Source organism: Ochotona princeps, chromosome X (genome assembly GCF_030435755.1).
Source record: "Ochotona princeps isolate mOchPri1 chromosome X, mOchPri1.hap1, whole genome shotgun sequence".
Taxonomy (NCBI): domain Eukaryota; kingdom Metazoa; phylum Chordata; class Mammalia; order Lagomorpha; family Ochotonidae; genus Ochotona; species Ochotona princeps.
Window position 1 is genome coordinate 94,041,877 of NC_080865.1, and position 25,936 is coordinate 94,067,812.

Here is a 25,936-nt window from a genome sequence, read left to right on the forward strand (position 1 = left end):
TTACTGCTTGTTTTGTTAGGTATCAAGTGGAACTCAGGGTAATTTATGTTTTCTGACATAAAAATTGAAAGTTGAATTTTTCACCCTTTAAGCTTATTTATCATTTGCATACTCCCATCCTAATTTTTCTTTATGTTTATTATTGTCCTCAAAGCAGGTGGTGGCAGCATGTGCAATGAGGTGAAGGATTTCAATTCAGTGAAGCAGAGCTGCTCAGCTGCCAAGCTGTAGGGAAACAGTTCAGAGTGCCACACTGAACTTATGAGAAGTATGGGACTAAGTGCTTCACAAAATGAAATCAACAAATGTTTATTAAGTGTTTACTCTGACGTATAAGGCGCTTGGCTGCGCGCACTAGATGATGTGGGAAACATTCAAACGAAGTAATCTAATCAAGCAAGGATTGTCCATTCTAATTGGACAATCTGTTAAAGATGTTAAGGATGAAGTGGACAGTTCTGAACTGTGTGGCAGAGTCAAAAGGTTCGAATCCTTGTCAGAGTGCTGCCCCTAACTATCCAAAACTCTGCAGATCACTTCCCTGCTGGGCGTTTCAGTCTGTCCAAAGGGAATCAGACTAGATCATTTCTAATCCATTTTGCGGTTTGGTTCACAGACGGATGTGGAACTGATTCCAGAAGATGGCATATTCTCTTGCCGGATTAGTGAGTATTTTTTATTTTTTAAAAGGATTTTTTTAATTTTCACTGAAAAGACAGATCCACAAAGAGGAGAAGAGACAGAAATATCTTACATCCACTGGTTCACTCCCCAAATGACTGCAGTGGCCAGAGCTGAACCAGTCCAAAGCCAGGAACCAGAAGCTTCTTCCCAGTCTTCCATGCTAATGTACGGTCCCAAAGCTTTGAGTCATCCTCTATTGCTTTCCCAGGCCATAAGCAGGGAGTTGGATGGGAAGTGGAAGAGCCAAGACATGAACTAGCACCCATGTGGGATCCAGGTGCTTGCAAGGTTCGGATTAATCCAGTTGAGCTACTGTACCCACCCCCTAAGCATTTTGTATTTTAGCTAAGGCATCTGAGAAACTATTTAGGAGGGAAGGAAGGTCTATTGATGAGGCATCTGGTGAGGTGGAAGGAAAGTAGAAGGAAGATCATGTTGTTGGGGCAGGGCAGGAAGTAGAGAGACGTCTGTGTGTTTTATAAAGTCATCATGACTTCATAATAGGACTCTATCCAAGCAACATAATCCAATCTAATCACTTTCAGTAGGCTCCACCTTGAAACATAATCAAACCTCCACCCTTAATCCCAAACTTATCAACATTACTCCAGTAACCATTATTACATAAGACTTTGGGGGTTTAATGTTTGCAAGACTGGGGAACCAAGTGCTTCAAACCGTAACACCTGCTGAAAGAATTGCACATGTAATAGTTACAATATTTATGGTACATATACTGGTACTGTACACTATAATAATGCTAATTAAGAGTATAAACTGGTGTTCCTCAAAGTGAGGTTCTCGGGACAGCAGGATCACTAGGCAGGATCACAATGCAAGTTCATGGACCCCACCACAAACCTACTGAATCAGAAATGCTGAGTGTGGGGCTCAGATAATGTTTTATAAGCACAGATTCTCTGAGATTCTGATGTCTATTAAAGTTTGGCAGCTCTGAGATGGAGGGATTTTGGGAAGAAGTTCTCAACTTTATCTGTGCATTGGGTTTCCCTAGGTGACCTGTTTGGGAGTAGAGTGCTCTTTTTTTTTTTTCTTGTAGATTTACTCTTTTGAAAGGCAGAATTGCAGAGAGGGAAGGGGGAAGAGGGAAGAAGGGGGGAGAGGGCATTCTTCCATCCACTAAGTTACTCCTTAGGTGGTCACAACATCTGATCCCAGTCAGACTGACTCCAGGAGCCAGGAATCAGGAGTTCCATCCAGGTCTCCCATATGGATGCAGGGGCAAAGGACTTGAGCCACTTTCCACTACTTTTTCAGGCACATTAACTAGAAGTTAGATTGGAAATGGAGCAGCTAGGACTTGAACTGGGATGCTGGTGTCACACTAAATGTCTTAACCTGCTGTGGTTCAGTGCCTGCCCTGGTTTTGAAAGTAGTTTTTCTCTTTGTTTGAAAGGCAGGGTGACAATGAGGAGGGTAGGGAGAGAGAGATGGAGAGAGAGGCGGGTAGGGAGAGAGAAATGGAGAGAGAGAGAGAGAGAGAGAGAGAGAGAGAGAGAGAGAGATGGAGATGGAGAGAGAGACTAGCTCACCTTCCAAATGGATGCAATGGCCTGTCGGGACCCAGCCAAAATAATTAGCCAGAAACACCATCTGTGTCTTGGACATGAGTGGCAGGGGCCCAAGAAGTGGACCATTTTGTTGGTTTCATAGGCTCATTAGCAGGAAGCTGGACCAGAAGCCAAACAGGCTACAGAGTTTGAATCAGTACTCTGAGATGTTTCCATTGCAGGCTTAGTGTCCTATACCACTGTTTTGGTCTGTGCTGCTATAACAAAAATATCTGAAGCTGAGTTACTTAAAGCAGGTAGAAATTTATCATAATTCCGGAGGCTGAAAAGGTCAAGGTGCTGGAAGGTTATTTGTGTCGGGAGCATTACTCTTTACTTCCCAGATGACATCTTACTACTGTGTTACCTGGAAATGAAGAGTGCTGTGTCCTTACATGACAGAAGGCAGAAGGGCAAGATGGCCAGCTGTGGGAGACCTCTTATGAAGACCTTAATTAATCCAGCTCACAAAGAAGAGTACTTCATGGCCTAATTCTCTCTCTGTCTTTATATAAGGTTTATTTTTATTTGAAAAGCAGAGTTACAGAAAGAAGGATAGGTAGAGATCTTCATCTACTGGTTCAACCCCCAAAATGGCTGCAATGGCTGGAGCTAGCTGATCTGAAGCCAGAATCCAGGAGCTTTTTCTGGATCTCTCAATTGGGTGCAGGGGTCCAGGGACTTGTGCTGTCATCCACTGATTTGACAGGCCATCAGCAGTAAGCTGGACCAAAAGTGGAGTAGCTGGGACTCAAATGGTACCCACATGGGAATTCAACACTTCTGTCAGAGGCTAAGTGTGGTATATCACTGTGCCACTCCCAAGGACCAATTGTCTCTTAAAGGCTCTAACTCTTAATAGTAGCATTGGCTATTAAGTTTCCATTCCTGAATTTTGAAGGGGACACATTCAAACTAAAGCAGGTACCCAGATGTCACTATTTTCTCTGGCTGCTCAACTGTAGCCAGTTTTGAGAAACTTCATTAGGGGATAGTGGCATGAGCCAAATCATCTCTCATTCTGAAGTGGTAATGAACTTCAGAGTCAGCCAAATCTGGAGTTGAGTGTAAGGGATGATGAAAAGTGGCTTGGAATCCTCTTGGAAGACTTTGAATTTCATGCTAAGAAATGTAGCGAGAGGTTACAGTGGACTGGCATAGGCAATGTGGCTCATGAGGGGAAGCTGCTGCTGTTTGGGACATCCACATCGTGTTTCAAAGTGCCTGGGGTTAAGTACCACCTCTGCTTCTGATTCAGCTGCCTGTTTATGCACTTGGGAGGCAGCAAAGGATGATCCAAGTAGAGAACTGTGTCCATACTTTGACCCATATAGGGGAGCTGGATGGATTTTTTGGCTGTTGCTTTCAGCCTTACCCAGCCCAAGTTGTTGTTGGTGTTTGGAGAGTGAACAAAGTGGATGAGTCGTCATCTCTCCTTCTCTTTCCATACACACACACACTCTCTCTCTCTTTCAAATAAATAAAGCCTTTAAAAAGATTACAGTCACCTAAGAATTGAGGAGAAAAGGAGTGAATCATTTGAGGTGATACATTTCAGAGACTACTCTATGTGAAGACTAAGACCTACCCATAATTAAGAAGTCTCATGAAGTAGTAGTGTTGGTATGAAATGATAATGGGCTAAGATAGTACTGTAGACAGGAGGTTACGGGGATGAAAAAGTGTGAAAGCCTTTTTGTAGGAAGAGCAGGCAGGAACTGGTAATAGTTGTAAGGGGAACAGCAGACAGAATGTCTTTGGCCCAGGAATTCCTCTCGGACCCTGGGAGGGCCAGTATTTTCTAGATGCATCTGTCAGAACTGTTGCTTATGAATCTGTACACTCCTTTGTCCCTTACTGCTTTGGCTTAGGGATTCTAATTTGTGGATACACAGCAAGTTATATAAAAGTTCAGATTTATAGTTATCTAAAACCTGCTTGTGGTCTTCATATTGAGAAAAAACTGCTGTTTGTGTTAATGAAAAAAAAAATGTTTAGAGTTCTGGGAAAGTTTTAAACTTGGCAGTGACTAATTCAGGCCTGTCAGTCACATTAAGCGAATTTTTATTTTATCATTTGTTTTGTTTGGGATCTGCTGTAAGAGTCATTGAAAGGACATCAATCTCCATATCTTAAAAAGAAAACAAAAATAATGTTGACCATTAGGCCAAAAGACAAGAATTTCAAGGTTTTGCCTTTTGACTTTTGCAAATATTTGCTGTTTCTTTTTTTTTTTTTCTTTCTAGATTTCGCCATTTGGTTTGTGTGTTTCCTATGTTTCCATTTGTTCATAATGCTTGATTATTTTAAGTTTCTCTGATGTTTTAATTGGAAAGGGAGGGAAGGAGGGAAGGAGAGAGAGAGAGAGAATGAGAATGAATGAACACAAAAAAACAAGTTTTTCCTCCTCTGGTTCACTTCCCAAATGCCTGTAATGGCTGTGGCTAAAATCAGGAAGGTAGGAGCTAGAAACCAAGAACTCAATCCAGGAGGGTTACAGGGATGTGATCATTTGCGCCACCACTTTTGCCTCTGAGGGTAAGCAGTGGTGGGAAACTCCAGGAGTGGAGCTGAGTATTGAAGCCAGACACTCTAATCTTGCATTTTAATATGTTTCTTTAACTGCTACGCCAAATATCAAATATATTTTTCTTATTCCCCTTTTATGACCAAAAGATTGTTTAAGGTTGCATGCAGTTACCCATGAAAACATCTCGTTGGTATTTATTTGGGTCATGGTAGAATTCACTGCTCATCCTTCAACAATTTGTTAGTTTATGTATGGGTCCAGCCTGTCACATCCGAAAGCAAAGACTCCTTTTAATTTACTAATTTAAAAATCTATGGGGCCTGCCTTGTGGCATAGCTGCTTAAGCTGCCACCCATGATGCTGGCATCTGATGTGGGCACTGGTTTGAATCCTGGCTGCCTCACTTCCCATCTGGCTCCCTACTTATGTACCGGGGAAAAGCAGCAGAGGATGGCCTAAGTGCCTGTACCCCTGCCACCCACATGAATGAAGCTCCTGACTCCCAGCCTCTGCGTGGCCAAGTCCTGGCTATTGTGGCCACTTGGAGCATGACCAGAAGATGGAAGATCTTCCCCACCCTGTTTCTCACCTTCATTCTGAAACTCTGCATTTTGAATAAAATAGACCTTAAAAAAAAGAGAGAGAGAGAAAACCACGAAAGCAAATTCAGTATTTTAAGGAGTTACACATACTCCAACGCAGAGTTAAAAATGTCTCACTATGCCAACCTTTTTGCAAATCTGTGCACTTTCTAGTTTTCTCAAGGAGCTGCAAAAGTGGAAAGTGCAAAAGTGGGAAAATCTTGACTAATCATAGCCTTAAATGTGTAGTAGAACTGGAAATCACCTTTAAAAACATAACCTACATTTTCCCCAAACTGGGTGAGAATAAATGCTATCTCTCCCGAAATTGTGAAATGTAGCATGATTATATCATATAAAATAAATGTGGAAACTTGTGTTGAAGAAATGATCTTCCAGACTAAATCTTTTTTGAAATTTTTACTTTGTTTTTGAGATGCATAGTTACAGAGAGAGAGAGAGAGAGAGAGAGAGAGACTGCTAGTTCACACCCCAAATGGCTGCAGCTGCTGGGTCTGTGCCAGGCTGAAGCCAGGAGCCATGAATTTCAACTGGGTCTCCCATGTGGGTGCAGAGCCAAAACATTTGAGTGAGCCATCCTCTGCTGCTTTTCCAGCCTTCCAGCCTTCCAGCCCATTGACAGGGGGCTGGATCAGAAATGGAGTAGTGAGGACTTGAGCAAGTGCCCATATGGCATTGCTGCTTTGCAGGCAGTGGCTTAATTTGCTATATCACACCAATGATCCCCAAATACAAAATTTGACTTTATTATATTTCTATGAGTGTTAACATCCTTTTAGTTTTTGTTACATTAATGTTGTCAATGATTTATGTTGCCCACCTTGTTTAGGTTACAAATATTCAAGAAGTCATTTTTTATCTGAACCCTTTGTTTTCAATCAATTATTTTCCTAAATAACAGCCAGTTTATCAGTTGTTCTGCTAAGAGTAATGAGCCAGTGGTCATCTCAGTTGTCTTTATTAATATATTTGATCTTTTTACTTAAACTGTGACTTTGTTGTGTATATATCAATATTTCTGACTCCCAGAATTGAGCAAGTATTTGCATAAAAGTAGGTTAAGTGAGACGTATGCCACACATAATCTAATTGTGATTTTGGGGGTTCATCACTCTTTGATTTCTTGGGTGAGAAGGAATATTCTGAAGGAAGTGATTAAAGGGACAGTTACCATGATGGTAAGATTTGGAGAATTTACAGGAGACAATGGACTTGTGGAGATCATACATTTTGATGGATTCAACTGATCTTTTGTGTTCATTCAAGCATCCAGTGCCTCTGGATTTTATTTTTCCACACAATTCACCCAAATGACTGGTGACTTGGGGATCATTTAAATTTGGATAGCAGTAGTGATAGGATCAGCAACATTAAACCAACGAGAGTGATTCTGTATATTAAATAGCATAAAAATAACTACTGGATTCTTCTGGAATAATGTAAGTGGTTTGTCTAACTTCACTTAATAATTCTGTTAAGATGAGTAATGGTTTATCTTAAAATGTGACTGACTCTAAAATGTTGGAGTTTGATTTGGAACAATTTTGCTGTCATCACGTTTCCCAGTGTAGTTGGTAGCTGTTCTAACTCTTTGACTTGCACAGTATAGCTTATTATGATTGGTAAGGGCTGTGGTTGAATACTGCAGATTGAAGAGTATACACAGATATAACTGCCCCGAGTGGCTTCATCCTCACACACCCAACCAAAGTTAGCACAGTAGGACAGCAGAAAGGTGGAGTAAGGATATACGTGTAGTTCATGTTTCACTGTGACTTAATGCTTCTTTGTGAACTTGTTCTTGATGGTGAAACCAGACTGCTTAAGGGGAAGAGTGCTCTAGCAGGCCTGAATTGGAGCCCAATATGAGTGCCTTGCCTCCTCAGCCTTGGGGCCCTTCCCTCTTCTGCCCTCTGGAGGATGGCAGGGAGCATGAGTGTCAGCACTTGTGAAAAAGATTCTGGACTGGAGGACAATTCTCCTAACCCTTCTCCACCTGTAGTCCCTGTAGTAGAACTGGTGGGGCTGGGAAGCAGTCAGAGGGATGGCAGGAAAGACAGTGGCAGGTTGGGATCTTCAGGTTGTTTGAGAACTGGATTCCTTCGAGTGGAGCCCGGCACAAATCATATCCATCCAGGAAAAATCAATTGCAGGATTAGTAAAATGGAGTAGGACATTAAGTCCAGAGGGTGATAGGTTCAAGTTTGCCATTCAAATTGGCGTTGAGTCAAAAGAAGGGTATATTTGGTGGTAAGGATTTGGGACAGTCTGACATAATTTTTGAATTTGATAACATTTTGATTCTTTGCCTGCCATAATACTGCAAGTAGTTATATATCTGATATTTAGTAACTACTTTCCCTGGGCCAGGCACTGCCTGGTGCATTACATGTACCTTACCCCTGTGATGTAGGTACCATTGTGGTGCTCACAAAGGTTGGGCACCAATAAAAGGCAGAGCCAGTGGCTGAACGCAGGCAGTCTGACCCAGGCTGCCCTGCTGCTAACATCTGTGCTGTGCCGTGTTCCAGCTGCAGCTTCACGAAAGTTTGTGATACCATCTAGAAACAGTAAGTTCCCTAAGAGTGGAGTGCAGGTGCGAGAGTAAGTAGAGCCTTTTGTATATACATACTATGCTAAGCACTAGGACATAGAGATTTTTGTGTTTGTCACCAAGAAACATTGAGTCCTGTAAGACACACCAGACAAACCATGGAACAGAGAATACATATTTATATGGTAGAATATGAAAATACTGTCTGTACTTAAGAATAGGTGGGAAAGAGACCAGAAGGTGTTCTTTAGAATTGAGTCACTTTCAGATACCTACCTGTGGATGCCTGAGCTTCAGTACTGCCACAGATATGCCTTCCTCTAAGGTTATGACCTTGAAAACAAGAACCCTGTTCACATGGCGATCAGGTTTGTTTGTTTAAAGTTTAGAAGAATTGTCTTCAACTGCGATAGTTGTTCTGAAGATCCCTAAACAGACGAACCTGTTAGGCTGTGGAAATAACTGGATTTCTCTTCATTTTCAAATACATTTAAAAATTTAACCACTATTTGTTTGGCTGTTAACCTGGAGACAGTTGGTGGCAGGGGGAGAAGGTAGTTACAAGCCTGGTTATAACCCTTGGCTTTTATTTGCCTTATTTCCATGAATTCTTCTTGAGTGAGAGCCTCTAGGTGTGAGAGAGCAGCGACAAAGACAAAACACACAGGGTTTGCCTTTCTGGAGAGTCTTTCCCTCATTTCCTTTGCTCATGTACATTTCACGTTGATCTAAAGCAAGCTTGGTGAGTTTCAGGATTTCACCTTTGGGGGCTATGTGCAGTGAGCACACTTCCTTCCCCAGCCTGTTGTCTCTAAGGGAAGAGGGTGAAGGAGGCGTTTTGCGGTTCTGTGAGGAGGCCTGTGGGGGGCAGCATGCGGTGGCTGTATCTGTGTCCGTATGGGAACAGAACAGGGCACACCTGTTTGGCAGTGCTGCAGACCAGCCACACGGGGATGAGCCTGTCCAGTCGCCTGCATCATAATATTGTTGTTGGTTGGAGACAGCTTCATCAGTCGCACTGGCACCTAGTTTCCATGGCAACAGCACTAAATATTCCTCTGGTGACTTGTGCTCTACATTCTGGCTGGATCAGAGCCCTCCTGTGGCAAAATATTCTAAAGATGTTAAAAGGGGGAAAAGGGCTCAACTAATAAATCTATTCTAAACGACTGAGTCATTTGTTTTGATTACCCGGGTGATTGCCAAATGTTAATTTAAGACTGAAATAGGCCATGAGCTCACTCCCCTAACAATGCTGAGTGTTTGAGCTAATACAGCTTGATAATGAGGGAGCCAGATCCACTGCCAGTGCTAATGTCATGATAAACAGACATTTGGAGAAATATGCAGAACATCTTGGCAGTTTTCCTTTAACTCTTAAGGGTTGTAAATAGAAAGTAGAATGTGTTACCTTGAGCCATTTCAAAGGAAGTTGACTTTTTAAAAAGAATTTCTAACTTTTCATCTCAATTCTCATTTTTTCCCTGACTTAGGCACATCAGACATTCTCAACTGCGTCTAACACTGCTGGAGACTGCGTGTTTTTCACACATCCAGTGTGAGGTGAGCTTTCTGAATTGCCCCACAAATTCTTACACTGAACCCCAGCCTTCCAATTTGTGGTGTTGTGGTGACATTACACAAAAACTTTGTTTGTACAGGAGATTTATGAGAGTTCACTTTAATGGAACTGCTGGTTACTCTAGATATTTTCAAGGCAAAATCTCATTTGCTTTGAATTTGGGGACATGAAAGGTGAATGTACTTAGGCAAAACATGCTGCTAGAAGGTTTTCTTGAAAAATAAAGATCTGCTCATTTAATAGCATGAGCCGTTAGGGAGCAGGAAAGCTGCATGGTACAAACACTGCGATGGGAGGGAGGAGATTCGTGGCCCACTGGGAGAAGGATGGGCTGACTGACTGCGTGAGGAGCCTTTCTGCTGTAGATGGAAGGAGCGAAGTGCAAAACTGACAAAGTCAAAGTTGGTGCTGGGAATACCAAAGACGCTTCCAGTTGGGCTGTGTTAACATGGGTCAGCAAAGATTTTTTTCTCATCTGCCCTCAAGTCTGAACAGCCCTGCCATGCTGGTGTGATAACATCTTTCATCTGCTGTACAGTGGATGGGCGTAGAACCCTCTTTGGTTAGCCACAGTGGCTTATTTATACTCTGATGGTCTAGGCGCCCTCATTTCTCTCTTTGAGAGAAGGGACCATTACGTTTCACAAGAATGAAAGGAAGGAACCTACAAGATGGCTCATCCAGGCACACTGCGGGAGTGCTTACTCTTCTTTTCTGCCCTGGTGTCTGAATTTACAAAAGAGGATGTGACATTTGCTAGCGCTGTGCCAGTCCAGATCTGCAGTTTACTTCAACAAAAGGCTATTGCATTTTATCTTCTTCACTTGCCTGTCTGCTCTTCCTTGCAGTAGCACAGTCAGTGTAGATACTCAGTTTTAGTTAGGGTAGTTACTTACTGAGTGGTTCAAGTTGCCTTTGTTACATCTATATGCTGAAGAGTTCATAGATTTAAAAATATAGGTAAACTGTCCCTTGCCAGAAATATTGGGGACAGGAAGTATTTCAGATTTCAGAAGTTTTCTCTTTGGATTTTGGGATATTTGTATATACAGAATGAAGTATTCTGGGAATGAAATCGAGGCATAAGCATGAAACTCATTTATGGCTCACACACACCTTATATACATACCTTAAAGAAGGTAGCTTTATGTAGTGTTTACAGTGTATCAGTTAAAAAATATATTTTTTGAGAGAAAGGAGCAACACAGATGCACACACAGAGAACCCATCCACCTATCTACTAGTGAACTCCCTAGATTACCTCAATGATTGGAGCTGGGCTGGGGGTGAAACTGGGAGCTGGGGCCTCAATCCTGGTCTTCCAAGTGGGTGGAAGAACCCAATTACTGTAGCCATCACTGCTGCCTGCCAGGATCCACATTACCAGGAGTTAGGGTATCAGGAATTGGAGTTGGGTGCTGAACCCAGGAATTTCTCTGCGGGTCACAGGCACCTTCACCTGCATCTTAACCGCCAGGCAACGTAGCTCCCACTCCCACTGTGATCCAGTCCATGAGGTTGAGTCTGGAGTTTTTCATTTATGGTATCATGTCACAACTCAGTTTTGGATTTGGGAGCATTTTGAACATCATAGTTTGGATTAAAGATGCTCAATATATGTATCTATTCAAATACCTAAGTATATTAGATCTTTAAAGACAAAAATGGAAAACGTTTAGAAATGCTTACTCTGAATTTATTAATTTTACCCATTTCATCAATTATGGCTGTAATCAGAAGTCCTTCCAGTACGATAAAATGTCCAGCACTTCTTCTGAGCTGCCAGAGCAGGAGCCTTCATCTTCAGGTCTGTACTCTGCCATCCTGTCTTTCATAGCTTCTAATGTAAGACGGTTATTTTCAAAGTTAAGAATTAAGTGATACAAGCATATTAAAAATAATAGAAATGCTAATCCTGACAGAGAAAACCAAAGCCAGTACTGTTTTAGCTCAAGTGGAAGACTGAATCACCCAAGAGCAATTTGAGAGCATTGCAGTCTGTTAAGAGCAGAGATCGTAGTTTTGTGTGCTCCCATAGTTCCTTTTTTGCCCCCAAGTTTTTCTGCATTAACAGAGATGAGATTCTTCAGAAAGTTAAGAGAGAAAAATGTCCTTCTATCGTATTAGCTGGGAATGCCAGCTATATTGAACTTGGCAGTTCACATGAAATGTTTTGTTCCTAGTAATTCCACTGCAATCTGGGACTTTGACCGGCTCCATCAGTAGGAAGCCTCACTAGAAACTGCGTGTACAAAGATGTGTTTGTAAAGGGCAGTTTCCTGTAGTTGTTTATTTGAGAGAGTAGAAAGAAAGATTTTGCTTCACTTTCTACAGGAGTTGGGTAGGGTTGGGTCATTCGGAATTCAGGAGCCCAGTATTCCAACTAAGTGTTGTCTTACATAGGTGGCAGACCCAAGTCTGCCATCCTCTGCCGCCTTCCCAGGCACATTATGAGGGGGCTACTTTGGAAGTAGTGAGGATTTGAACTAGCACTGTGTTATAGGATGCTGCTGTAACAAGTGGCTTCTTAACCAGCTGCACTACAGTGCCTGCCCTCAAATGGAATATTTTAATTGATTTTGGGAGAAGCCACATATTTGAAGTGGTTTTTCATGGGGAATCCCTATACCTACAAAACTGTATCATGGAAAATAATAAAAATAATTTTAAAAAGAAAAAAGAAGGAATACCATAGTGACATTACTGTTTCCAAAACTTTGCGTCCTTGGGTTTTATTCTCGAGTGGTGAGTTTCTCAGGTGAGTCAGTTAGATAGACTGTTTAATTGCTTCACTGCGATAGAAATAGATAGCATTGGCCAGATGTGTCTTGTGTTTTCTCCTGTTTTTTATTCCTTCACTCACTCAGGCCTGCTGTGTTCCAGGCCAAGAATCTCATGGTGAACAAAGTCATACTGTGTTTTGAGTCTGCCATTCATTCCTTCAAGATAGAGTGTCCCTGGATTTTCCCTTTTGCAGATAGGAAAACTGAGGATTATCTTACCTTTTTAGGTATTTTTTTTTTTTTTTTGCATTACATCATACAACAGTGAGTGGCCTAGCAGGTATCCAAGGCTATAGTTCAGAGTCCCTATCTCTGTGTTCCTCTTGAGCCTGTGACTGAGGCCACCTCCAAGTAAGCGTGTGCCTGTAATAAAGTATGTGATAAGTGCTGTGGATGCAGCTGTGTCAGAGACCCAGTGTCCAGAAATGAAAACAAACATCAGAAGTGTGTTTCATGCTCTGACTTTTCAGAAGTCTGTAATAACTGAACAGTTTGGGAAAATGGGCTTTGCAGTTTCCATAGGAGGGTTTGAAAAAAAAATGATAATGTGTCTTGTTGCAGTTTTATATAGTATTTATCATAGGTCAACTTTATAATTCAAAAACTTGAAATTATCATTTTAGGCTATTGAAATGTAAGCTATACATATAGTGTGATTCTAGTCACCTACATGGCCTAAGTTCAATACGAGTATTCTGTGTTTGTAAGAAAAGAGATAATATTATTAATTACTAAACACATGTTTCACATCTAGGAACTATTTTTTAGCAGTGACATATGGTTATTTTCATTATTGAATTAGCAGTTTTTAAATTTTCACAGAACACAGTATTTTAAGGTCCTTAGAAAAATTTGAAAGAGAGAGAAGAGAAGGAGGGAGGAGACACACATATACACAGAAAAACAGAGAGAGAGCGAGAGACAGAGACAGAGAGAATATCTTTATCTGTTGTTTCACTCCAACAAAACAGCTAGAGCTAAGCCAAGTAGAAGCCGGGAGTCAAGATTTTCTCCTGGGTCTCCCATGTGGATTCAGGGTCCCAAACATTTGGGCCATCTTCTGGTGCTTTCCCAGGCACATTAACAAGGAACTGGATCAGAAATGGGGCAGCTGGGATGCCAACCTGTGCTCATATGGGACGCTGGCATTGCAGGAAGAGTTTAGTTGGTACACCGCAGTGGTGGCTACAGAATGCAATGGTTTGAAAGACAGTAGACATAGTGACTTGGTTTTTTCACATTAGTATTGGTCTGACCTCTCATAGAAAACGAGCAAGCACAAAAATCAACACGAATGGGCTAGGAGGGCTTAATGAGTTTGGAAATCACCATTCTGCAGTTATTGTCTCAAAGTGATAGGCTGCTATGTGGCACACAAAAGCGTCCTTTGAAAGTATAAGTGAATTGCCATTATGGCAAAATGGAGAGATTTCACAGTTTTAAAGAATCCAGATATTGTAAGTTTCTCCTGAAATATCAGAAGATCTGGCACTTTGGAGTCCGAATTCCTGTTTGGCAATACCAGGCTGGAGTCACATAAGCACTGTTTTGTTAGGTGGAGCATGTACTATTGAGTTCTGCTGCCATATCTGATACTTAGGGCAAGAGGTCAGTTGCAATGATCAGAATGTTTTATTCTTACAGAATTATGAGTTTCCCATGCTGGCTATATAAATAAACTTGAGGTTGCAAACTAAAGGTTGTCCTTTCTCTCAACCAGAAACTCAGGTTGCTAACTTCTGTGTGTGTGGTATTGCATAGAGTTCATTTTAACAGGGTGCATTAAAGCGTTTCAGGGTTTATATTTCAGAGGAAAAGGGATGCCAACAGATGGTACCTAGTGAAGAGGAACATCAACAGGTATGGAATCCTCTAGATAGCGCTTGAACCCTCACTCTTTCTGTGGCCTGAGAAATAGAAGATCTTAGCCAGGCTGTTGGGGTCGAATCTTCCTATATAAACCTAGGTTTATTTTTAGTTGTGGCAAGGTAAGTAGGAAAAAACATTATTTTTACTACAACATAACACATAAAAGCAAAATTGAATTTTAATTTAAAAATCGTACTAAATTATTTCTAGTAAAAACTGCATGCATTAAAAGGTCAGTACTCATGAATTAAGAAATAGAACTTTTAATGTAATAATTATAGAAGAATATGTTTGTGGGACTGTCAGAAAATTTGGAAGTTAGACCACACAAAATAAATGATTAAATCTCTATATATGGTAATTTTAAGTCATGGAATGATGAAGAAATCAACAGATTTAAATATTTATAATCTATGGTTAACAAAAAGTATTATTAAATAAGAAAAGAACACACTGGAAAAAATCTGTGGCATATATGGCAAGATAATTTCTATTTTATACAGAGTGTAAGCCTGGCACATGGTAGGTGCTTCATCATTGCTGGCTGAATGAATCTTCCAGAGATGGGTTAACAGACATTCGTGTTTATCCCAAAACAGATAAATGCATGACAATCGTTCAGCCTCTTTGGTATACAAAGACGAGTATATTCAAGTATCAATAAAGTATGCTTTTTAGTTATTCAGTCAACAAAAAATGAAAAGAAAGCTCTATGCTTACATGATTATCTCGAAAGGGATATGTAGTTACTCACTGCTCACAGCCCTGTAAACCTTTTGATATAACCTTTTGATATTACAGTAATGGGAAAAGTCACAAACACTGGGACCCTTTGAGCCATTGATCCTCCTTTTGACACTCTAGGTGTTAGAAATAAATTACTGTAGGAAAAAAAAGCCATGTGTTAATAGACATTGATCAGAATGTTTCTTGGAGGGAAACAAAAATTAGAATTGGAGAAATGGTTTACATATTCAACATACTTTATTTTTTTTTACTAATTAGATTGTGATACATTCATACAGTGGAATTTCATAAATGTGTTAGATTACAGTATTGATATTTGCATAGCAGTCTTAAACGTTTATATAATATAGGATTACTGAAAAATGCAGGGTGCAGGTTTGTACAAATGTGATTATAACCATTTAAAGAAAGGTGTATAAATGCAGAAGAAATGGGGGCTGTATGGAAAGATGTAAGTATTTAAGGTTTTATTCATGTTACTGTGATGTGTCTTACACATTTATTTCACCATGCTCAGTTAGGGGCTGAGAGTCTTCTGCTCCCACTAACTTCTGTCCACTCCATATTCCAAGCAGGATATTCCCATTTCTCATGTAGTAGATGCTTAGTAAATCATGAAGTATGAAGACGACTTCTTGGTGCCCAGTCATGGGATTCTCATGGTATAGCTACATCCTGCTTGTCTTGTTCCATCATACATCAGCACCCATTTCTCTTCTGATATTCTGTAGTTGGTAGAAAGCATCGTGGTGTCTCGCATGAAAATTTCAACCATTTGTTTCAGAGTTTTTAGTTGATGTGTGCCAGGCAGGCAGTGAATCTTCATGTCTAAACGTCTAATGTGTGCTTACGGAAACTTTGAGTGGAGCTGTAATTCAGGGGAGCTGCTCACCTCATGATTTCGTCTGGATGAGCCCCCAAAGCTCCCGGTACGATTTCTTACACGAGGCCCATCTCCTTGCTCTGTATTGCTCTGTTTCAGATATACTTGCTTCCTCTGCAAGCACACTTTTTTTCCTTTTAATTAGGTCAGTTGCTTCATATCTGTTTTTTCTTTTTTTAACATGGTTTCCTCTGGCTTTGGCACCACATATTTTCCCTGTATGTCATTGCTGCTGCGCTTCATGTCGCAATCGTTTTTCAAGGGAAACGGAGAGCACATTGCCCAAAGGGGTAGCTCTCGACCCTTTTCCTTGCCTTTTGCTTGAATGAGCGTTCATGTTTCTTTTGGGCCTGGTTCTGTTTGGTTTTGTAGTCTTCAAGAGTCAGTTGTGTTTGGACTGAAAGATACTTAAGTAAAAATAATGGGAAATCAGAGAGATGTCTGGCAAAGGTGCAGCACATGTGTTAAGGTTACTGGTTTATTTATCTCCCCTGTTTCTATGACGACTGAATCTCAGTCTGGGATTTAACAGACTTGATTTTGACCTCTTCTACCATCTCCTCCTTTTCCCAGCCTGTAATTTAGAAAGAATTTATTTTCACTTGAGGAGTCAAACTGCCTCACATATAAAATGGGTCCTGACTGGACTCTGCAAAAGTGCAATCCTGAGCCGAGTGCACATGACATAAAGAAGCCTAAGAAGGCTTGCAGATGAGTATGATGCGCACAATGCCCCTCATCCCAAGCAAATAATTTTATTTTCAATGAAATAAATATTGTTGAGCTAATATAAATGAACAGTCTAGAAGAGCTTCTTCATATGAGAATGTTTTTCACTTGATCTTGGCCAAAAAGCCTAGAAGTGATAGAAGGGAACCTTTTGTCAGGATATTAGTTCACTGGGAACATCTATTGACGGTTTCATTTTTAAAAGGTTGCTTTATTTATCTGAAAGGCATAGTTACAGAGAGGGAGAAATGGAGAGGGAGAGAGGACAGAGAGACACAGTGGCTAAAGTTGAGCTGATCTGAAGCCAGGAGCCAGGAGTTTCTTCAGAGTCTCCCACAAGGGTGTAGGGACCGAAGCACTTGGGCCATCATCTGCTGCTTTCCCAGACACTATAGCAGGGAGCTGGATCAGAAGAGGAGCAGCTGGGTCTTCAACTGGTGTCTGTATGGAATGCTGGCGATGTAGATGGCAGCTTTCCTTGCTATGACACAGCCCCGATCCCTACATTGTTTGTTTAAAAAAATACTTCCAAGGTCCGTGTGGTGGCTTATCAGGCTAATCTCCCAACTGTCGTGCTGACATCCCACCTGGGCTCTGGTTCAAGTCCTGGCTGCTCCATTTCTTTTCTCAGCAGAGGATGACCCAAATCATTGGGGCCCTGCATCCGCATGAGAGACTCAGAAGAAGCTCCTGGCTCCTGCTTTTGGGTTGGCTCAGTGTGAGTGAGCCATTGCGGCCATTTGGGGAGTGAACCATCAGATGGACAATCTCTCTTCTTTCTTTGTTTTGTCTTCCAGATGTAAATCTGCCTTTTATACAAAATTGAATTGTTAAAATATCTCCACCATCCGTTATGGCAGGCCTGACCTGAAAAACAGCGTATTGTAATATTTAGAGGAACTCTCTTGGCTTCCTAGCTCTGCCCTCTCTGTCAGACCTTATAGAGTTGCCAGATGCCTGCCTCTTTTAGTCTTCTAAAAATTTCCCATTTTTCTCATTGGTACAGTTAAGGCACAAAGAGTAAGGAAGTTGTTGGGGTTACTCTCAATTTGTACCTCCTTCCAAAGAGTTTCCAGTTTCCTAGAGAGCAAGAATCTAGGTGTTTCCTTCGTTTATGCTCTCACACTCTTGATATCTTTGTTTCGTTCCACACGGCTCTAATATTCATATGCCTAATAACATTGGAGGATATCGTTAAATGGAACGTCCCTTCTCCCTCATTTAAGATGGCATCATTTTTCTCTCTAAGATGTAATCATGGATTTTGCCACTTATATTCTGAAATGGAATAGTTCATTGTATTTACTATATCACACATCCCTTAATTAGTCTTATATATTTGGACTCATTTTAAAATAAGCTACAGACATCTACACACACGTATCACCTCTAAACACTTCAGCATGCATGTCATTATGTGGCTTTCAATTTTGACATTCTCAGAGCTGCTATCAGATTAGTTGACATCCTAGCACCTATTTTAGTGGTTGCTAAGAAGTGATTAACTAGAATGGGAAATATGGTCAGTTTTGAGACTCTGGGGAGTCTCCATTTGTTTCTAAATGCTAGTAAGTATACAAACACTCATGAAGGTACTTCAGGAAGTTCTTAGAAAATGCACTGTATGAAAACGTGTACAGATTGCCATTTGTACACCAACATAAATGTACCTATTTTATTTTTTTCATAAATTCTTTGAAATACCCTTGTACACAATGCTGGTCCTTTCTGCCCTATATTGGAAGATTAGCATATAAATTTAATTTGCTTATAAGAATGAAACTGGAGAGCTAGGTTTGTGGATAGTAGGGCAAAAGCTTGAAATTAGGTACTGTAACAGTGAAATATGAGTGGAGTTGGTTACTATAACAATGAAATACAAGTAGGGTTAGGTAGGTTTAGAATTAGGAAGTTATCATTATGGCACCACTTTCTTATACAAAGTCTGCAGAGGCTCATGTAGCTATTTATAATACCTAAGTGTCATAGATTTAATAAACATAAGAGCACAAATAGATTCTTTCTAGTCTAGTGGTTTCGACTTATGATCCTTGAAACCCTAGAAATTCATAGCCATGTTTTAGATATTTCATCAGCATCTAATTATATTTTTACAAAGCGTATTGGATATTTAAAAAAAGTAGGATAGGACAAAAGATGCACTAAGCAATTTTGTAAGTTTAACATGTTGGAGAATACTTACTGACTTTAAAGGAAGTTAAGCCTGTTAATGTCAACCTAAAATAAGATTTTGAATAACACTTATCTGTCATTCATTAACGTCAGGATAGTATTTCTGTTGAGGGAATAAAGACAAAAGGTCTACAGCAGGGCCATTACACTAAAGCCATGGGTGTTAAGGCAGTGACCTGGGAGAGCTGAAGTTACAGTTTGGTTTCCACTTACCATGAGTTCTTACCCATCTGTTATATTTAGATTTTTTCCCTGGTACCTTTAGGAATATGGAAACAGATGAGTATATGCTTTAAACTTGAAACAACCATAGAAGGAGAAAGATGGGCAGGAAGCTGGAGGCTGGCTACAGTGTCGTCCCTCAGATGGGGTTGTGTGAATGGGTTACCTTCAGAAGGAGTCTTCTCTATGTCCATGATCCAGACTTTTCAACAGAAGTCTGAAGTATACATATTGCAATTCGGTTTGAGATTTTCTTGACTTCTTTGTGCCTGGAAAACCTTAATGTGAATTTGACATCTTTCTTTCATGTACAAGCTAACATAACTCACTTGAGTTCTTTTAGTCCAGATTGCACCCCATTCCCCTTGGGAAATCAGTAGCTGCTTCAGTGTAGCTGCAGTGGAGTTGTAAAGATTTTGACATACCTATAATGTAATTTACTCCAAGTGGTCACTTGTGCAACCCTCACGTAGAGGCAACCACTGATAGGTCACTGTCCTTTTTCTATCACATGTGTCTTCATTCCTCTGTTCATCTATAAACAATATTTTTGGATTTCCTTAGTGATTAACTTCATACAAGGTACAAAATTATGGAATGAATTAAAAGTGAGGTTTTTGGTGTAAAAAAATTGAAATTCATGCCTATTTTAAACATTCATTCTATTTGAAAGAGTTACAGAGAGAGAGAGAGACAGAGACAGAGAGGGACAGAGAGATTGGATCTTTGATTTGCTGGTTCACTCCCAAGGGGCTGCAATGGCCAAGGCTGAGGAGGCAAGTCAAAGCCAGGAGCCAGGAACTTCATCTACGTCTCCTATGTGGGTGTAGAGGACCAACTCGGGAGCAGCCTCTGCTGCTTTCACAAGTGCATTTACAGGGAGCTGAGTGGGAAGCGGAGCAGCCAGGATAGAAAACACACACATGTAAGGTGCTGGTTTCCCAGGCTGCAGCTTTACTTCCTGTGCTATAACAGTAACTCCTAGTTTTCTCATGATACGTGTTTTTTGAGAAATTTTTGAAGACCTGAAGGGTTTCAGAAGTCTAGCTTTTTGAATTTTACACAACTATGCCTAAATTGCCATAGGATACAGTGAAAGAACAATGTAAAATAAACTCAGTTTTAATGGAAAACGGTTTGGAAGCCTTATTTTAAAAGTAACATTTTTTTCTGGAATTCTGGCACGGAGTTGGAGAAATGCTGGTGTATTTTAAAACTTTTTTTGTGACTCAGACGTTAGTTACCTATCCTCAAATAAGGGTGGAGTACGATTGTCAAGTTTTCTTTCATCAGCGACTGAAATTGATTATCTTAGACTTCTTAGAGAGAGGCAGGAGCATCTGTAAGTGTTATAAATATCAAGTGTTGATTATTCCCATAAAATCGATTGCATTTGGAAGTTAGAAGAGCAATGAATTGAACTGGCTCTAATGCCAAACATTGGTGTCAATGTATTTATTGAAAATTATTTTAGGGCCTGGCGGCGTGGCCTAGCGGCTAAAGCCCTCGCCTTCAACGCACCAGGATCCCATATGGGCGCCGGTTCTAATCCCGGCAGCTCCACTTCCCATCCGGCTCCCTGCTGGTGGCCTGGGAAAGCAGACGAGGATGGCCCAAGGCTTTGGGACCCTGCACCCGTGTGGGAGACCCGGAAGAGTTTCCTGGTTCCCGGCATCGGATTGGCGAGCATCAGCCCGTTGCGGTTCACTTGGGGAGTGAAACATCGGACGGAAGATCTTCCTCTCTGTCTCTCCTCCTCTGTGTATATCCGGCTTTCCAATAATAATAAAAAATCTTAAAAAAATTAAAAAAATATTTTTAAAAGATTTTATTTGTTTTTACTGGAAAGGGAGGGCTACAGAGGGAGAAAAAAAGAGACAGACCTTGCGTCTGCTGGTTCACTGCCCTTAAATGGCTCCTGTGGTTAGAGCTAAGCTGATGTGAAGCTGGAAGCCAGGAGCATTTTCTAGATCTCTCATGTGGGTGCAGGGGCCCAAGCACTTGGGCCATTTTTGCTGCTTTCTGAGGCCATTAGCAAGGTGCTGGATAGGGAATCGAGCAAGCGGGATTTGAACTGGCGACCATATAGGATGCTGACACTGCAAACAGAGGCTTAGCTTGATAGATTACTAGTGTTGGCTTCAAAGTACAAGTTATTTTAAAAAATGGTTGCAATTTCAACAAAGAGAAAGGGGATGAAGAGGAAAGGTTCTAGTGGGTGACCCTTGGCGGTTTATGTGGAAACACTCCCTATATTTCTGCAAAGCTATCTTGTTCCTTTTATTCTCAATGTCCTGAATTCTGTCCAAACACTGTCCTTTGGCCCAGGGGACTGATTGGGTATGTTTCCTTCTGCAAGTCTTCACTAGCACTTTGGAGTTAGCTGGCAGGAAATCATTTGAAAACATTCCCAGTCCGTTTTTCCCACTCTATTGGGGTCTACCCTGTTCTTTCTGTGTCAGTTCCAGCTGCTGTTGCTTGGGTAGAAGCAAATCTTTGCTATGTTCCCAATGTCTGCGTGGTCCAAGAATGTTGAATAGATAGAAACAAAAAGTTACATTTGGGGCAGAGTTTAGATGGGAGATGTGGGAGGGGAATTTGGAGATTAAATGTAAGAGAGGACATCCATTGTGGCCTAGCAGGGAAAGCTGCCATTTGAGAAGCTGGCATCTCATAAGAGTGCTAGTTTATGTGCTGACTATATCACTTTCCATCCAGATCCCTCCCGGTGGCCAGGGAAGCAGCAGAAGATGGCTTGAGTCCTTGGGCTCTTGCTCCCCAAGTGATAGACCTAGATGAGTTTCCTGGCTCCCAGCTTCAAGCTGGCCCAGCCCTGACCATTGCGGCCATCTGAGAAATGAATTGGCAGATGGAAGATCTCTTTTTCCTTTTGTCTGCCTCTGTAATACTGACTTTTACATCAATCAGTATCCTAAAAATGTCATGGAAAAATAACATTAAAAGATAAATTTGTTGGCTGTTAAAGGAAACCTTTGCATAGTTTTATCCTAATATACAATTCTGTGAACTTATCAAAGGCCCTTCTCATTTTGTCAGAGTGTGAATGTTAAAATACATTTTATAGACATTTGTAAAATAGTTCAAACACATGGTCCTTTAAAACCCATAAAAACTTGGTGGCTTGATGGAAAAGTATAAAATTTGGTCTTGGGATGAGTGTTTCAAGTTGAAGTTTTGATTTCCTCACTACTGACTTGCTTTTTTGATCTCAGAATGTGACCTAACTGTGATTGCTTCATAATCACAAAGACTATATAAGTGAATTACTGTATACAGTGTAATAATTGAGTTTTAGACTCTGGTTTCTATTATAGCTCAGGTTTAAGAATGTTTATATGAATTATTTTATTATATACTTGAATATGAACATTATGCTCCCCATAGAATTTAATTGAATTTGAAGAGTAAATAAAGTCCATATAAAATATGGATACTTCATATTTTATAGCTCATATTGCAGTACCACTCATTCTAAAGAAGCACAAATGATCTGTTTATTGATTTAAGACAAGTAAGTTGGCTGGAGTCCTATTGGTTGGAAGTATAAAAACTAACATGAAACTTTCAAACTTTTCAATTATTATAGCTATCACTCTTAAACAAATGATGCTTCACAAGTATGGAAGGTTACTTTTCTTCCTGCAAGACATCTATCTGTTTAAAATACCCCAAATCGATTAGATGATGTACTTACGACTGGTTGGAAGGTGGGACAGTTTTCTAGATTTATGCTTAGGGCAGGTGATAGAACTTGAGCTTCTATTCTTAGTCTGACTTCTCTTCCGCCCCACCCCCAAGACAAGACAGTTAATCTTTTCAATGTGTCAGTTTATCCATCTGTATCACCTGTAGTCTTACTTCATCAAAATAGTACCTATTTTATATTTAATCATATTTGAAGACTTGATATAGAAAGTGGAATAGAAGTTCGAATTGCTGTGTAGAGAGTATTTCTGTGCTAAATGACAATCTTGACAAATTACTAATTACTACATTTAGAAAGTTACAACTCCAGAGGGAATTGATATTTGATATTGTTGTCCTGTGTGCTCTAAGTTACCACCATAACAGTAGGAAAATAAACCCTGTCCTGGCTGTGTGACAAAGGGATTAACTCACTGCTTCAAGTTGTTACTAAAGCTTCAGCCCTTTCAACAACAGATGTAAAAAGTGTCCCTTACTTTATTTATCATTTTTTCCGAATACAAGTCTTAACCTTAATTTTTCTTTTGCTGAGGGTTTTCCGAATTATTTTGAAATTATTTCTCTGTAAATAATGATCAACCACGTGTCAGTAACTTAAAGGAACTAAAAATACCCTGGAGAACTAGGCAGAGGAGTATGCTTTTGATTTTTAGATCAAAGCAAAGAGGGGGCGGATTATGTGGTATTTGCTTGGTATACATTTGCGCCCAGCTCCTTGTGCCTTTGCAAAGAATTAAATACTAATGAAATACAAGAATGTTGAATAACTGGACTCTTTAGCAAAGTTAAAATATCCATATTGCTATTTTCTAAATTGTATATTTCTGGAAATGTGGGCTAAAAAGAGAGAGGAGCTCTTTCATGGAGAACTCTGGGTTTTTTTTTTTTTTTACAGTGATATAGACTTTATGATGACAGATGTTCTGTGTATGTGCACATATACTTGTGAAAATTGCATGAGTCATGTGAGAAATTAGGTGCCTTTGAAAAATCAGAACACATTACTTAGGTACAAAGAATGGTTTGTGCATATAAATGTAATTTTTAAATGAATACATCATTTATTGTTTTTTAGTGTATGCAGTGCTTGGGCACATGTCATTTTCACTTCTGTTTGTGAAATAATTCTGTAGCCAAAACAGGGTAGATATTAGCTTCCCTGTTTCATAGACAAGGAAAAAATAAATACGGCTAGTGAGCAACTTAGTAGGGGTAGAGCTTACGATCTGGGGTTCTTTGTTCCCATGTTCATGTCTCTTTACTTGAGTTGTAACAGAATAAAATGAACAAACTTGCTGTTCTTTTCATTAAATGAAAGCTCAAAATTAATTCAGTTTTTAAATCATTTAGTTTTTAATTCTGCTAAATCTTAGTGAAATTTCAATCTGCTACAAGCATTTGAGAATTAAGTATCCTGTTTAACAGCTCTCAAGCTAATCTCTTTTCTGTACATTTCCTGATCAAATCTGATCATTTATATAGATTTTTAACACTTGTTTGTGACATTAAATGAGTAGACAGTTTAGAGGTAAGGGTTTGCAATGTTAGTGTAGTCCCAATTTGCCACAACAATGTGACTGAAGATTTGTATTTTTTAGCTGGTGTGTGCACTTTCAAAATGGTTTGCATATATGAAAATGATTTAGAAACATCAACCCATTTCCTGAAATCCAAAGAGTGATTTTGTTTAGAGTGCATTGTGAGATTGGAATGGAGTGCTGGTGACCTTTCTTCGTCTATATTAAATTGGTAACTGAGTGACAAACAGCCATTAGGGATCTCCTGGTTTCAGTTGGTTTTATGTGACCTTTGAAGACTAAGGGTTCATTTCAGAAAACTGCCCTTTGAGGCTATAGATTTTGAGCTGCTCTTTTGCTTTAAGGGAGAATTACACATGTTTAAAACTCAGACACTGATACAGTTGAAAAATTTTTGACAGATTTATGTAACATGGGAGGATGGTGTTTTGCCCTCCCAGCATGCAGTTTTAAGGTCAGATCTGTGACTCAGAGCTGTGCACTTCCCTGGTGGTATGCATCGATGACATGGTGCCAGGTTAATCATCCAGAAGGGCTTGTGCCCAGCTCAGGTTGCTCCATTATAATCCCCAGCTGAGAGGCCACCTTTCGTTTTTTTAAAATAGAGAAGACAACATGAACATTTGAAAGTCAAATGCCATATGTACTTGATAGCTTTTCAGCCTGAAGTCTTGTTCATAGAACATTAAGATGTCTCCTTAACTTGGGGGAAGTAAGTCCTCCATTGACATTAATCTGTTCTGACGATTACATGAATGTATGTTGTGGTCGTTGTCATTGTAAGGATTTTATAATAAGTTCATGTTTTCTATTTATTTATTTTAGTTTGCTGGCAAGCCATTGTGATCTAGTGCAATGAGTACTGGATCTGGAATCAGTTCAGTTCCAGAACTTCTTACTCTTATCTAATCATAATTTGATATGCAATCTGTAATAGATTATGGTAATACAAGGTATGATTCTCTTGAAATCATTAGGCCTTTAGAATGTCAGGTGTTTCCGGAGATGTTTACCCTGATTAGACATTATTACCTGGTATATACATGTATTGAAATATCACATGATACCCCACTGTGTACTGTTCTGTGAGTTAGTTTAAACTTTTGTTTATGGTATCAGAGGAAGATAATCTGAGTAAACTAACTGCTTTTTATAATTGTTTGATTTTACCTTTTAAAAGCTTAGATATTTAATATTGCTTCAAGTATTAGGAGTGGGAGCAAGTATCTTGAGATGCAACATAAGAAGTAAATTAAGTTTAAGTGAATTGTGTATGTTGACACAGTTGAATGCTGTGTGTGTGTTAAATGGAAGCACTTTATGTGCTGACATGGATGATCTGGAAGTAAGTAGAAAAGGAAAAGCAAGGTGCAGGGGGTGGTCTAGTGTATATCATATTTAAAATATTATATATTAAAAATATATATACATGCGTTTTAATATGCTACATACTTTTTATATGCCCAATGTCTCTGAAAGCATAAAGACAACATTGATATTATTGGTTATCAATGAGGAAGGGAAAAGTCAATGTTGGAAGAAGCAGTAGATGGAAAAATTTGCACTACAGGTCTTTCGTATCTTTTCCAAAACACATATACATAACCAAAGTAAATCTATGCAAAAAAGAATGTTTACAGCAGCGTTATTTATAATAGCTAAAAATTACAAGCCTAAATGTCTTGTAGGCTCATGACTGGACAAAAAGTATTCAGTGTATCTA

At 39.9% G+C, this 25,936-nt stretch overlaps 1 protein-coding gene across 3 annotated transcripts in view; it reads left to right on the top strand.

The window, feature by feature from the left end:
• The window catches only part of FHL1 (four and a half LIM domains 1), a 65,893-nt gene that overhangs the window by 17,665 nt on the left and 22,292 nt on the right, over positions 1–25,936 (top strand). Inside the window, exon 2 of one of the 3 annotated variants that reach the window (XM_058658404.1) lies at positions 9,435–9,504. The exons of 1 other annotated variant lie outside the window; for it this stretch is intronic. Coding sequence is in view for 1 of the 2 variants with exons in the window: in XM_058658403.1 (XP_058514386.1) it covers positions 11,282–11,330 (49 nt within the window). In the remaining variant the exon portion in view is untranslated. Of the gene's footprint in view, positions 1–9,434; positions 9,505–11,256; positions 11,331–25,936 lie in introns of those variants that run through there. One more of the 3 variants, XM_058658403.1, reaches the window with a different exon arrangement.